We start from the raw sequence: 12747 nt of genomic DNA on the forward strand, positions 1-12747 counted from the left end.
GAGAGAGAGAGAGAACCTTCATCTTTATGTGAGAGAAAGCTTCCGGTGAGAAGAGAGAGTAAGGTTCAATTCAATGGAGGCAAGAGCAGAGTGAGAATTGAGATAGAGAGAGAGAGAAGTGATGGCGAATGCACATAATAGCGGAAATTGCACGCAACGAGCTAAAGAGAGTATTTGCAATGTTGATCACTTATTTCTGTCATGTTTTATTACTTACCCCATACCTTTTTTCTGTTTCAGTTTGGCCCAAATTCTTTATAAATTTATTTCCTTTCTTACAGAATTTCCCACAATTTCCGCATATTTTAGTTTTTCATTCCATATTTATTTATCTTTGTGAATTTTCCCCGAAATGTAAATCGAATGTTTGAATTTTTTACACATGGTAACTAAAGGAGCAAAGATGCCCTTATAGCTCAGTGGTAGAGCGTCAGTCTTGTAAACTGAAGGTCCGTAGTTCGATCCTGCGTGAGGGCATCGTTTTTATAAAATATTTTATCAATGGTTGCATTTATTTATTCACTTATAGAAAACATGAAACGACGTCGTGGTAGTGTAACGTAAAGAAACCAAAAACAACGTTGTTTTGAAGTATATTTGGAACTTCACAAACACGTCACTGAATCTGATGATGAACGAGAACGTTACGACCATCGTCGGATTCGATGGTTGCTTCTTCAGGTCTTTTTGACATAATCAGAAAAGCTGAGATTTTCATAGGCTTGAGTTTGTGATGGTATTGACTTTTTACTTGGTTGCTTTGATCACCACTAGTTCCTAGCTATATATATATATATATATGTATATAATTGATATCATGAAATCCACTTAGTGTATATACTTTGGAATCTTAAACTTAGGTGTGCTACATGAGATTACTCCTCTGAGCTCTTTTATATAAGAAGACCTAGATTCACATGGTATATTACCTCAGATTCTGAGAGGATATGTAGGCTAAAGTCAGTATCAACCAATTAATGTGCTATTTTGTTGTTCCAAATACTGTATTGATAATAATCGGTTCAACGAGTGTAAGCATTTGCTGAATAGGTTTAGCTGGCGATATAGAGTTGTTTGCTTCTAGTATTGAGATTACTTGTTGAACATCTATTGAGTGGCTTATTAATCCAAGGGTTTGGTCGACCTAATTTCCAACAATCATGTTTCCTTGTGACCTAATGATTCTTCTGCTTTCTCAAAATTTTTTTTTTTTTTTTTGGTTAGTATGTTTTGTTTCGGGGTGATTAGTAAGTAACTTATCCATACAATGTGTAACCACACGTACGGATTCAAAATCACATATTGCATGTTTTGAACTCTCAAATCCGATTCCATATTTTTGCTACAGTCATTAACAAAACAAAACTCACAGATACTTATTTGAATTATTTGAATCTTATTTTGTTTTGGTTTGGGATTCCTCTTCAATTATTTGAATCTTTCAAAAGATTTGGGAATCTTAAAGTTTTGGATATTAAATTGGATAAGGTTTTAGGGACATTTAAGGCACGCTAGCTGTGTGGATCGGTCCACGATCCCTAGACAAAGAACACGTTATTGTAATCTTCAAATTATTGGGTTTCAAAAGTATAAATATTCACAATCAATTAAATAAGAGATCCCATCAAATAATAGCTTGGCAAGAAACTAGGAAACATCTAACCACGTCGTTGCATTTTTGAGGATTGTATGATTTATAAATTACACAAAACTTATCCAGAAAGAAATTGAGACTAGTAGTGCATCAAATCTCAAATATCTTTCGTACATATGAATATTCATCAATAGGCCTAGGATTACGATATCAAACTAAATTATTTAATTACAAAGAATGATTAAAATATAAAGTTTACTCACATTAAGAAGCATCTACATGCATGATCCAACCACGTTGCGGATACTAAGCCAAGAAGATCCATTCCAATTATTCATTCATACATATCCACTACATAATACGACAGTAGCTTACAATATTTTTTAAAATTCTTAACCCACGATTGGTTTAAGATGGTTTATTTTCATATTTAAATCTAGCTCGCTCTAACTTGATGTAAAATCTCCACTTTTTTTTTTCTTTATTTCATTGCACGTTGTTAACTTGTGGCATGACTTTGATGTCTTATGAACATATATATGTAGTATATGGAACTACGTTTAATTTTTAACAAATGGGCTGCGTCAATTATTTTCACTCATATCTTAGTTTTGGTCATCTTGCCTTGAGAGTTCAGAATAACAAATAACTAGAGATTAAAGGTTTGGAAAAATGTAAATTAATTCCCTCGAGATCCTATTTCGTAGAACACATGGTATTTCCGGGATCAATGGAGAAAAAATGTTTTCTATATGATCTGTGTATAGTACATAGTCATTAAATAGTCGATACTAATCAATTATTTTGGTACGTAATTTCTCGGTGCATGGTTTAAGACGTGTGTTTTTAAAAAGCTAATTATGTTGCTTTCATGTGGTGGAATCAAAAGTTTTATTGTACAAGGCATTAGGTCAACAATGCCATGGTGTGAACAGATTTGTCACCACATTTTTGGGGACATATCTTAATCGAATTATTGCTTTCATTAGTTTCCTAAGCAACTTGTTGCTTCCTCTATTTTTCCCATTATTGTATAAAACTATCCATCAACCATGACAAATATCAATATCATTATCATCCGAACGATGAAAGCCAAAATTATTCATTATTTTTAAGTCAACAAATTCGAACATTCATATGATATGTATACAAACGTTGAGTAACAGAACACACTACACACACATGTACATACAAGCATGAAATTTATAAAATCAGAAATTAAAAATATATCTTATGATAGTATTTTAAACTATTTTTTAAAAATTACACTTATGATGGGTTCCTTAATCCTCTTAGAAGCGTGTCCTAAAAGCGTTCCACAAGTCTAACCAAGACGTATACACAATAATTGATTCATTTTAAAACGTCCATGGTATTTGAGTCATTCCAAGTCTCAAAAGAAAAATATTTCTCTGTGCCTATATATTTCCGACACCATTTCATTGAACTCTCAACCTGACACCAAATAATCAAACAACAACAAAAAAACACAATGAAGAAGCTCCTTTTGATATTCCTCTTATCTCTTGTCATTCTCCAAACTGCTTGTGGATTCGATTACCAAGACAAGGAAATAGAGAGTGAAGAGGGCTTATCAAAGCTTTATGACAGATGGAGGAGCCACCATTCTGTTCCTAGGAGTCTCCATGAAAGGGAGAAGAGATTCAACGTCTTCAGACACAACGTGATGCATGTTCACAACACCAACAAGAAGAACAAATCCTACAAACTTAAGCTCAACAAGTTTGCAGATTTAACTATACATGAGTTCAAGAATGCCTACACCGGTTCAAACATCAAGCACCACAGGATGTTGCAAGGACCTAAACGCGGCTCCAAACAGTTCATGTATGAGAATGCATCCCGAGTTCCGCCCTCTGTAGATTGGAGAGAGAAAGGTGCTGTCACTGAAATCAAGAACCAAGGCAAATGTGGTAAGTATATAAAGCAATATATAGTCCATTAGTAAGAAATTCTAGAAGTGATGTTACAATGTATTTAAATATAATTTTAACATGACTTGCTGAATAAATCATCAGGAAGTTGTTGGGCATTTTCTACCGTAGCAGCCGTTGAGGGAATCAACCAGATCAAGACGAAAAAGCTGGTCTCACTGTCAGAACAAGAACTAGTGGATTGTGATACAAACCAGAATGAAGGTTGTAATGGAGGACTTATGGAGATTGCATTTGAGTTCATCAAGAAGAACGGTGGAATCACAACCGAAGATAGCTATCCCTACGAAGCTATTGATGGAAAATGTGACGCTTCAAAAGATAATGGAGTGCTTGTAACGATAGACGGGCATGAAAATGTACCCGAAAACGACGAAAATGCTCTTCGTAAGGCCGTTGCGAACCAACCTGTATCTGTTGCAATTGATGCTGGAAGTTCAGATTTCCAGTTTTATTCCGAGGTAAACAAAAAGCTAACAAAATCGCGTTATCTTATACTAAAAAATTCATACCTTTAACATAATAAGCTACTATAAGACCATGGGCATTGCATGTCCTATGGGCAGTCCCCCAGCTTTTTTGACAAAAAAAAACTAAAAAAAAAAAAGAAATTTGTGGGTCGTTTTTTAAACGAGACCGTCCCTCTTCCATTCGCGGGCCCCACTGACACGTGGCGGCCCGCGATTGATTACTTTTTTTTTTCTTATCTGAAAAAAGAAAAAAAAAAAGAAAAAAAAAATTTGGGACTAAAACCGGTCCTAGAGATGCCCATGCCCTAAGCTTTAAGATTTGATCCGAAGCGTAAAACAATTTAACTCCAAGCCGTATATATATATGCCATGTAGTATTATTACTTGTATATAACGTTTGGTAACGTGTTGTAGGGAGTGTTTACGGGATATTGTGGAACAGAGTTGAACCACGGTGTGGCAGCTGTCGGGTACGGATCAGACTCGAATGGGAAAAAGTATTGGATAGTGAGAAACTCATGGGGAGCTGAATGGGGAGAGGGAGGCTATATAAAGATTGAGAGAGACATTGATGATTCTGAAGGGCGTTGCGGTATTGCGATGGAAGCATCATATCCGATCAAGCTATCGTCTTCTAATCCTTCCCCGAATGACGATGATGTCAAAGATGAGCTCTAGATATGTGTGGCCACATTGTGTGTAAAACCATGGTTGATCCCAATTTCTTGTCGATTCATGTTGTTAGTTTTGTCTTCATGATTTGATATTTATGTTTGCCTTGTGGATTTGAATAAGAATTTCTCGTTTTTTTCTATTCTTGTTACATTTGAGGTAAATAGAGAACGTATTTATGGTTATAATAAGAGACAACGTGATGGGATTGTGTAAATGATTACACCGTACCGCATCATACGAGATTGTTAGTTTAACTCATACTGTCATACATATATCCTACGTAGTAGTTTTAGAAGATAATATAGTTGGTCAAGCCGGCGACAAAAAAAAATAAAATAATATATATAGTTGGTCAAGCACTAGCTCACGACATAGAAATGCAGAAGAGACAACTTGATTATATAAGCATAACTCATGATGATCATAAAAACACGACCTACTTGGCTACTTGGCGACTTATAACATGAACTAACGTGGAGTCAAGCTAACTTGCTTTTGCATTACTTTGAATATAAAAACTTCCGTCTATAGTATAGTATAATTTAATGAAGAGGACTCTATCCATCTTATCTTTACCATTTAAATCTATGGGAAATGGGAATGGACGTGTCTATCGTATTTCTATCTTTTTTGTTTTTTTTGTTTTTAATAAAAATACTTTTCAACTGTTTCTACTTTCTACCAAATCTAAATTCTAGTATCAAAAAGTTTTAATATATAACAGAAAGTTTTTCGCGTTTCACGTGTTTTATGGAAACGTATTCGTTCTTGCTTTTGCCCCTCGCACGATCTCTTCACCCTACTTTCTCATTTAGTCGATCTCACGTACATAACGCAGACACATGTATTCATAATTATGATATACATTGAGACACAAAGATAAGCTTTAATGATTCTCGTGGTGAGAACTAAAACGCAAGAGTAATTTACTGATGATTACTTTTGCTTCGACGAAACTCTATGTGTCGTAACTTGGAAACATAATCATACTGACATAAACCAACTTAATATGCGGTCAAGCAGCTGACTCAACCGTACTGAACTAGTTATATCGATAAATTGAATGTTATAAGAAACCTACAATGCAAGTTATGCTTTTGGAAAGATTATTTACAATTTGATGATGTTATGAGTTTGATTACTACGTACGGATTCTGTGGTTAGGTCCTATATAGACTACGTAAAATCAACCATGCCAATTTTTGTGCGATTTGGATCGGACTGAGTCTAATTCATTCTAGTTAGTTAATGTCCTTGAGGAAACAAATGATGTATGTATCATGTCAATAATTGTACTTTTAAATTAAAAAATAGTGCAATCAGTCAATATTCCAAGGATTTAATATATTTATTTTCCCATCTCTAATCATTTCATATATCATCATTATAAACTAGATACCAAAAAAAACCCAACAAGGAGAAACTCAAGAAATGAAACTTTCCTATATTGTTCTCTCTTTTATCTTCCTCTTCCAAGCATCTCAAGGATTCGATTTCGATGAAAAGGAGTTAGAGACCGAAGAGAGTGTATGGAAGCTCTACGAAAGATGGAGAGGGCACCACTCTGTATCCAGAGCCTCCCATGAGGCACTCAAGCGGTTCAACGTGTTTAGACACAATGTGCTCCATGTCCACAAAACTAACAAGAAGAACAAGCCTTACAAACTAAAGATCAACAGATTCGCCGACATAACTCACCACGAGTTTAGAAACTCATACGCTGGCTCTAATGTTAAGCATCACCGGATGCTCCGTGGTCCAAAGCGTGGATCTGGTGGTTTCATGTATGAGAATGTGACCATTGTTCCGAGTTCTGTTGATTGGAGAGAAAAAGGGGCTGTCACTAAAGTCAAGAATCAACAAGATTGTGGTAACTAGGAGATCCTTATGAGATTAAATGATTATTGTGTTCTGTTCGAATCAAGAAATCTTTATAGTTGAATTTTGATTTCTTGAAACTTTATGAACATCTAAATCAATTAGTCTCTACTGCTCTGTTTTTATACTCTGTTTTCTTTTTTTCTTTTTTTTTTGCTCTGTTTCTAATTGGATTGAGATTATTTCTAAACCTTTCCAGGAAGTTGCTGGGCATTTTCGACAGTTGCAGCAGTAGAAGGGATAAACAAGATCAGAACAAACAAACTAGTTTCATTGTCTGAACAAGAGCTCGTTGATTGTGACACTGAAGAGAATCAAGGTTGCGCAGGAGGTCTCATGGAACCTGCGTTTGAATTCATCAAGAACAAAGGTGGCATCAAACCAGAGGAGACTTATCCTTACGAATTCAATGACGTCGAGCTATGCAGAGCTAAGTATGTTGATGGAGACATTGTAACGATCGATGGACACGAACACGTCCCTGAGAATGATGAAGAAGCACTTCTCAAAGCTGTTGCCCACCAACCTGTCTCTGTAGCCATTGATGCTGGGAGCTCAGATTTCCAGCTTTACTCTGAGGTAAACTTTTATTTAACTAGAATAGCCCTTTTGTTAAATATCACTAATCACATTACTATGATTAACTTCAGTATAATATTAAAGCAACATAATGCCAACGGGCACTATGACCTTGTACCCCACAGATTTGACATCGACCTTGGTATCCCCGACCTTGAGACCGGCTGTCGGAACGCGACTGGTAGTGTTGCGGTTGTTGTGACTGATTTCCACGAGAGCGATTATTGGTATTGTAGTTGTTGCGATTGTTGTTATGTCCCGAGTTTTTGTGGGCTACAACATTAGCGGAAGCAGGCACAGATGGAGACGCAGCAGCAAGTAGGGTCTGAAGCTTCAGCTCATGGTTAATCAGCTTCTCATGAAGCACCGTGAGCGATGGTGGAGTGTCACGACCTTCAACTTGGTCGTGAACTTGCTTATACTCGTCAGACAGTCCGCCGAGGATGTAGTCAATCTGATCTTCATGAGCAATCGGACTCTCAAGCAACGCCAATTGATCGAAACGCGTAGTGAATCCGAGGAAGTATTCATCAATCGTTTTCGTACCTTTCTTCCAATGTTTGAGTTGAGTACGCAACTGTTGAATGTGACCACGGCTGGGATTAGCGTAAGTGTCGGTGAGTGTAGTCCAAATCTCGGCCGTTGTGTTAGCCTTGGACAAAACGGGTTGCACCGCAACCGAAATGGTGCCTAAGAGACTCGAAAATATGAGTTGATCCTGTCGTTTCCAATGTTTGTAAGCTGGGTTGGGAGTGGTTACACCGTCGGAGATAACCGTGGCGTTAGGTACACCAGTCGATCCATCGAGATATCCAGCGAGGTCATAGCCATTGCACAAGGCATGAACTTGACGTTTCCACATCAGAAAGTTTGTGGAAGTGAGCTTCGTAACATTGGACATATTAATATTGAGAAGTGCAGTTGCATCAACGGTGGCAACAACTTCTGAGGAAGACGACATGGCCGTAAATGAAGAAGCGTGAAGAGGAAGAAAGAGAAGAAGAAGAAGAAGAGGAAGAGAGAAGAGGCGGCCGTAAAAAAAATTTTAGGTCTTTTTAGGATAGCACTGCTCTGATACCATGTAAAGTATCACTGTGTTATTTCATTAAGATGATTTACAAGACATATTTATAGGACTAAACCATAGGGTTTAATGATTATATAATTACATTTAAGGCCCCTCTATATTACTCTCCTTTATATCAACTTGTCTAGTAGTATGTATAGAGATCTATGGTCTTAAGCGTGCATGCATTCGATTGTAGGGTGTGTTTACCGGAGAATGCGGGACTCAGTTAAACCACGGGGTGGCGATTGTCGGATATGGAGAGACCAAAAATGGAACAAAATATTGGATAGTAAGGAACTCATGGGGACCTGAATGGGGAGAAGAAGGCTATGTTCGGATAGAAAGAGGAATACCTGAGAATGAAGGACGTTGCGGTATAGCCATGGAAGCTTCTTATCCCACCAAGCTCTCCTCTACGCCTTCTACTCATGAGTCAGTAGCTCATGAAAATGTTAAAGATGAACTTTAGGTACTTGGTAATTTTCATCGATTTTTATGGTGATCTGAAACAGAGTTTATTATTTTGTGGATTGAGATCATATCTTATGGGGTTTTACTTTAAGTGTCATCATCTTCAATTGAGACCATTTTTTATGTTCTTGTAATGTTGGCCAAGATATATGCTTTGCGGAAAAATCAAAGTTTCAATTAAGTTACAAACACCTCTTGTAACTCTCATAAAACACTATAAATCATAAATCATAAAAATTACTCTCTAAATTCAAGAACATTGATTATTATATGATGACAACATGAGATAGAAATGAACAAATCAATGTAGCCAAGTTTAAAGGCTTTACTCACATACAAATTACTAAACCCTCTTAAACTGATCAAAGAGTACGTATATGATTGTATACGCCTTGATTGTTCCCCTAACCATTTATACTACAAAAATAATCAAAACTAACAAATACGATTACAAGAAAGCTTCTTAATCACTAATCTACAAATCTCGCTAGCTCCTTTGTTTTGATTAAATGTTCTGCTTCCTCTTCACATTTGTTCTTCTTTGACTGACATAACGAAGACATAGCTTTGGCAGTCACAACTCTTGTGACAAGAAGCTTCCACTTGGTGTCTGCACCCATCTTCTTGTCTTGCTCTCCCCTTTTCTTGAATTGCCTGCTCCCAAATTAAAAGAGTTGAAAATGACAATGAGATTCAAAAATATCTACAAATTTCGAAAATCCAATAAAAGAAAGAAAGAAAAATAAATATCTACAAATTTCAAGAAGTTCCAAAAAAATTGCAGCCGTCGGATTACGACCCATAATCAATTCTCATAGCAAATTGCAACTTTTTCAAAGATGGGTCATCATCACAAAAGTGTCAACATAAACCAAAATTTTTTTTCTTAATAACAACAAAACATTGGTTTTAAAAACATTATAAAGAAAATAAAAATCTTTAGGGCATACCTGCAAAGAGGGACGCGACAAGTCTCAGGTTGATCACAAACAGAAGAATGGAGTCTAAAGAGTTGAAGCATCCGCTTGCAACGAAGACAACCTTTGTCGTTACTCCTCTTCTTGCATACAGCAAAGTGACGTATCAAAAGCTGTAGACCATAACACGTGGAAAACGCCTTACAAGGCTTCGACTTCTCCGCAACCATCGTTGACTTGTTGTTGTTGTTGCCTACCACGTTTGATGGACCGACCAACGTACAACCTTGGGTGCATATGTGCTCTATACACTCCATTGCCTCGCTTAGTTGCATGTATAGATCCTGCTCTTTTCTGTGTCGTCGTCTTCTTTTTTTCCTCTGTCATTAAATTATCATCCAACACACAATATCAGAAACAAGATCGACCAAATAATTTTTAGGGTTAATTAGGTTTATAAACCAAATTTAATCAAACATGAGTTAATTAAATAATCTAAAATTATGTACCAAACTAAATAACCAGATTTTTTTTAACTAACACCAAACGGAATAGTAAAACTAAACTATTGTCCCTTTGGTAATAACATAAACAGAGGAAAAACAGAGGTTCTGTGTTTTTTTTTACCGATTCGGCGTCATCGATGAACTGGAGAACGTCGAGCTCAAGGAAAGGATCATGTTCTTGAAGAAACTTCCAACCTTCAGTTGCCTCAACGTTCTTAAACTGCGAATGTATCAGACGCATAGATCGAAGGCAAACATCGGGTGCGTCGCAGAGCCGAGCCAGCTGGAGAACGTCGACTACGTTCTCAGTCGTTAGCCGCTGTACAACGCCTTTTGAGCAACGTTGCTTCAGCTCCGGCACCATGTAGACATGAGACAAAGCTAAAAGATGGATTCCATATCTCTCCATCTCATCCTCCGTCAAACTGAAAACACAAGAGAGAGACAAAAAGGGTGTTTTAGTCATTTTCTGACAGCTAGTTGATTTAAAAGAGTATAGTAATTACTTAATTAGCCGTTGATTATTTCAAATCCGTGTGTAAAAAGTATAAAACGTTCACGTTCTTTTACAAAATATTAATATTTAATCAAGAATGTTCAACATTTGAAAAAATTCAAGAAGAAGAAACAAACGAACCTAGAAGAGTAGAGGAACTCGATAAAAACGGAAACGGCGTCGCATGGAACGCCGAGAATCTTGATGACTCTCTTGGATCCACAGCCTCTGTAACGTTTCACCGGTTTCTTGATAATGTTCATCAGTACAGGTGAAGCCGCAGCCTGCATTTTCCACAAAATCTCAGCTAAACCAAACCAAAACAAACCAAACCGGAAAAGAATTAAACCAAAAACCAGATAATAGAACTTACCAGAACGCCGGAATGTGCCGGGATACGGCGGTTACCGGAAGTAACGATCTCAACGTCCGAAGTCATCGTCGTTAGATCATATGAAAGTTTATCGGTGGTTAACGAACATAAGTCGTCTTCTTTTGTGGACATGGCGACAAGAACAGCTTCCATTAGAGAGATATGTGTCGTGTGGATGGGTTTGAAGAAGGAAGGCTTTTGGAACATTTTTGTGGTTTATATAGACGACGTTGGCGAGGAGGTGGGCCTTGCACCGTAACCCTTTTTGATGATTACTGACGTGGCTTTTCTCAAATATCTTTTTTTTTGCTTAGGTGTCTCTCTATTCTTATCTCGCCCACACGCTCGTGATCTGTTACACTTTTAAGATTATTTAGTTATTACACTTTTAAAATTCTTTTTTTTGGTGTTCTTATATGTGATGGGAAATAGCATTTTTGGATAAAGAGATGAAGCTGGATCACTTGTTGTTGTACCATTACTTTTAAATATAACGAAGAGGAGAATTCGTATACAAATTTTATTTTTCTATGTGTATTAGAAACGAACTAGGAAACTCATAGTCTAAATGAAACTTCCAACTGTAATATTTGACTAGCGACTAGTATCTGATTTTTTTTTTAATGTGGTTCGAGTTTTTGGTAAACTCTTCTTAAGGTTTTCTTTCTTTTCTTTTGGTCCGTGTGAAGATCATGGAATTTTGGGATAAAGTTTATGCAACCATGCATGGACTTTAAGACAATGAAATATACTCATCTATATATATAAAGTTAGTTTTTTCTCTCTAAAATGCCACCTAAACATCCACCTAAGCCACATTTTTTACATTAAAATAAATTTAAAACATTCATTTAGTGCATATTTATGCTACTTATTTAATTAATAGAAAATTTATATATATTAAAATAAATTATGTAAATAAATGAAATGTTAAATAAGAAATATTTTCATTTTTTATTAGTTAGTGGTATTAATATAATTCAACTTTCATTTTAAATTGATGATAGTTTAAAATTTTAAATGTGTTACTGAGTTTAAGAATGTAAGTAAATTTTAAATTTATGGTAGAATAAAAACAACATTTATGTAATTGTATATATAAATTTTAAAGGGAAAAAATAAAATTGAAAGTGAAATATTAGTTTATAACATGATCAATAAGAAAATGCTTTTAATCCAAATTTAAATACTGAAAGATAATAATTCAAGAGAAAATAACTATAATATGTTTTGAAAATCAATTAAAAATAAATAAAATATCACAATATGAATAAAAAGTTAACAAAAAAATTATAAACCTCCCGCGCACAGCGCGGGTCAACTGCTAGTATGACATATAAAGAAGATTAAAGTGTATTATGCAACCATGCATGGACTTTACGACAATGAAATATACTGATATAAGAGGATTAGAGGTACGGCTCTCAACTGTTTCCATATATAATTTCATGATAAATAATGTCAAATGCAGAAAACTCGCCTCGTGTTTCTATAGCGTATCCAGGGTCAAACGCAAATAGTTTTGTTTATACGTTAAGTTAGAACAAAGTATTAACTTTTTGAATAAAAAAATTAATTGAGAATTATCTAAAATGTAAGAGCAAAACCACTATCAATATATATCATTTTCCGTTGCAGTGAGTGTTGCATTTTGTATTATTTGTATTTGATTGGAGGAAAAACAAACAAAATTGGTGTATATACCCCTATATATAAAGATAAATAAATATGCGAACGGATATAAGGAATAATTAGTAGTACTCT

General features: G+C 35.7%; 4 protein-coding genes and 1 non-coding gene across 6 annotated transcripts in view; 3 read left to right on the forward strand and 2 right to left on the reverse strand.

Moving 5' to 3' along the window:
- The window catches only part of LOC17886133 (protein-L-isoaspartate O-methyltransferase 1), a 1672-nt gene extending 1561 nt beyond the window's left edge, over window positions 1-111 (reverse strand). The window contains exon 1 of the mRNA XM_006293273.2: window positions 17-111. Within this exon, the coding sequence (XP_006293335.2) occupies window positions 17-22 (6 nt within the window). The 5' untranslated portion in view covers window positions 23-111. The remainder of the gene's footprint in view (window positions 1-16) is intronic.
- Window positions 112-405: 294 nt separating this feature from the next.
- Window positions 406-477, forward strand: TRNAT-UGU. Its single transcript has one exon. It is a non-coding gene; the product is annotated as a tRNA-Thr (tRNA).
- Window positions 478-2984: 2507 nt separating this feature from the next.
- LOC17884666 (KDEL-tailed cysteine endopeptidase CEP2) lies at window positions 2985-4879 on the forward strand. Its single transcript, XM_006291308.2, has 3 exons — window positions 2985-3528; window positions 3634-4010; window positions 4434-4879. Exons 1-3 carry the CDS (start codon window positions 3087-3089, stop codon window positions 4695-4697), a joined length of 1083 nt encoding a protein of 360 aa, XP_006291370.1. The 5' UTR covers window positions 2985-3086; the 3' UTR covers window positions 4698-4879.
- A 1246-nt stretch (window positions 4880-6125) lies between these two features.
- Window positions 6126-8838, forward strand: LOC17887018 (KDEL-tailed cysteine endopeptidase CEP3). 2 transcript variants are annotated; one of them, XM_006291299.2, is made up of 3 exons: window positions 6126-6564; window positions 6772-7151; window positions 8417-8838. In XM_006291299.2, the coding sequence occupies exons 1-3, from the start codon at window positions 6126-6128 to the stop codon at window positions 8687-8689; spliced, it is 1092 nt and encodes a 363-aa protein (XP_006291361.1). In that variant the 3' UTR covers window positions 8690-8838. The 2 variants fall into 2 exon arrangements, with proteins under 2 accessions (XP_006291361.1, XP_023639300.1); XM_023783532.1 differs by lacking the exon at window positions 8417-8838 and adding an exon at window positions 7223-8325.
- Window positions 8839-8928: 90 nt separating this feature from the next.
- On the reverse strand, window positions 8929-11157 carry LOC17886750 (BTB/POZ and TAZ domain-containing protein 2). Its single transcript, XM_006291211.2, has 5 exons — window positions 10984-11157; window positions 10752-10894; window positions 10236-10539; window positions 9642-9988; window positions 8929-9345 (listed from the first exon to the last, which is right to left on the reverse strand). The coding sequence occupies exons 1-5, from the start codon at window positions 11134-11136 to the stop codon at window positions 9162-9164; spliced, it is 1131 nt and encodes a 376-aa protein (XP_006291273.2). The 5' UTR covers window positions 11137-11157; the 3' UTR covers window positions 8929-9161.
- Window positions 11158-12747: the final 1590 nt, after the last annotated feature.

Source organism: Capsella rubella, unplaced genomic scaffold (assembly GCF_000375325.1).
Source record: "Capsella rubella cultivar Monte Gargano unplaced genomic scaffold, Caprub1_0 scaffold_5, whole genome shotgun sequence".
NCBI classification, from domain to species: domain Eukaryota; kingdom Viridiplantae; phylum Streptophyta; class Magnoliopsida; order Brassicales; family Brassicaceae; genus Capsella; species Capsella rubella.

Excerpts from the sequence above, each read along its gene's own strand:
- LOC17884666 (XM_006291308.2), top strand. The coding sequence starts at position 3,087 with ATGAAGAAGCTCCTTTTGATATTCCTCTTATCTCTTGTCATTCTCCAA. Across the intron at positions 3,529-3,633 it reads CAAGAACCAAGGCAAATGTG|GAAGTTGTTGGGCATTTTCT; the intron begins GTAAGTATATAA and ends ATAAATCATCAG. Across the intron at positions 4,011-4,433 it reads ATTTCCAGTTTTATTCCGAG|GGAGTGTTTACGGGATATTG; the intron begins GTAAACAAAAAG and ends AACGTGTTGTAG.
- LOC17887018 (XM_006291299.2), top strand. The coding sequence starts at position 6,126 with ATGAAACTTTCCTATATTGTTCTCTCTTTTATCTTCCTCTTCCAAGCA. Across the intron at positions 6,565-6,771 it reads CAAGAATCAACAAGATTGTG|GAAGTTGCTGGGCATTTTCG; the intron begins GTAACTAGGAGA and ends AAACCTTTCCAG. Across the intron at positions 7,152-8,416 it reads ATTTCCAGCTTTACTCTGAG|GGTGTGTTTACCGGAGAATG; the intron begins GTAAACTTTTAT and ends ATTCGATTGTAG.
- LOC17886750 (XM_006291211.2), bottom strand. The coding sequence starts at position 11,136 with ATGGAAGCTGTTCTTGTCGCCATGTCCACAAAAGAAGACGACTTATGT. Across the intron at positions 10,540-10,751 it reads GAGTTCCTCTACTCTTCTAG|TTTGACGGAGGATGAGATGG; the intron begins GTTCGTTTGTTT and ends TTGTGTTTTCAG. Across the intron at positions 9,989-10,235 it reads TCATCGATGACGCCGAATCG|AGGAAAAAAAGAAGACGACG; the intron begins GTAAAAAAAAAC and ends ATTTAATGACAG.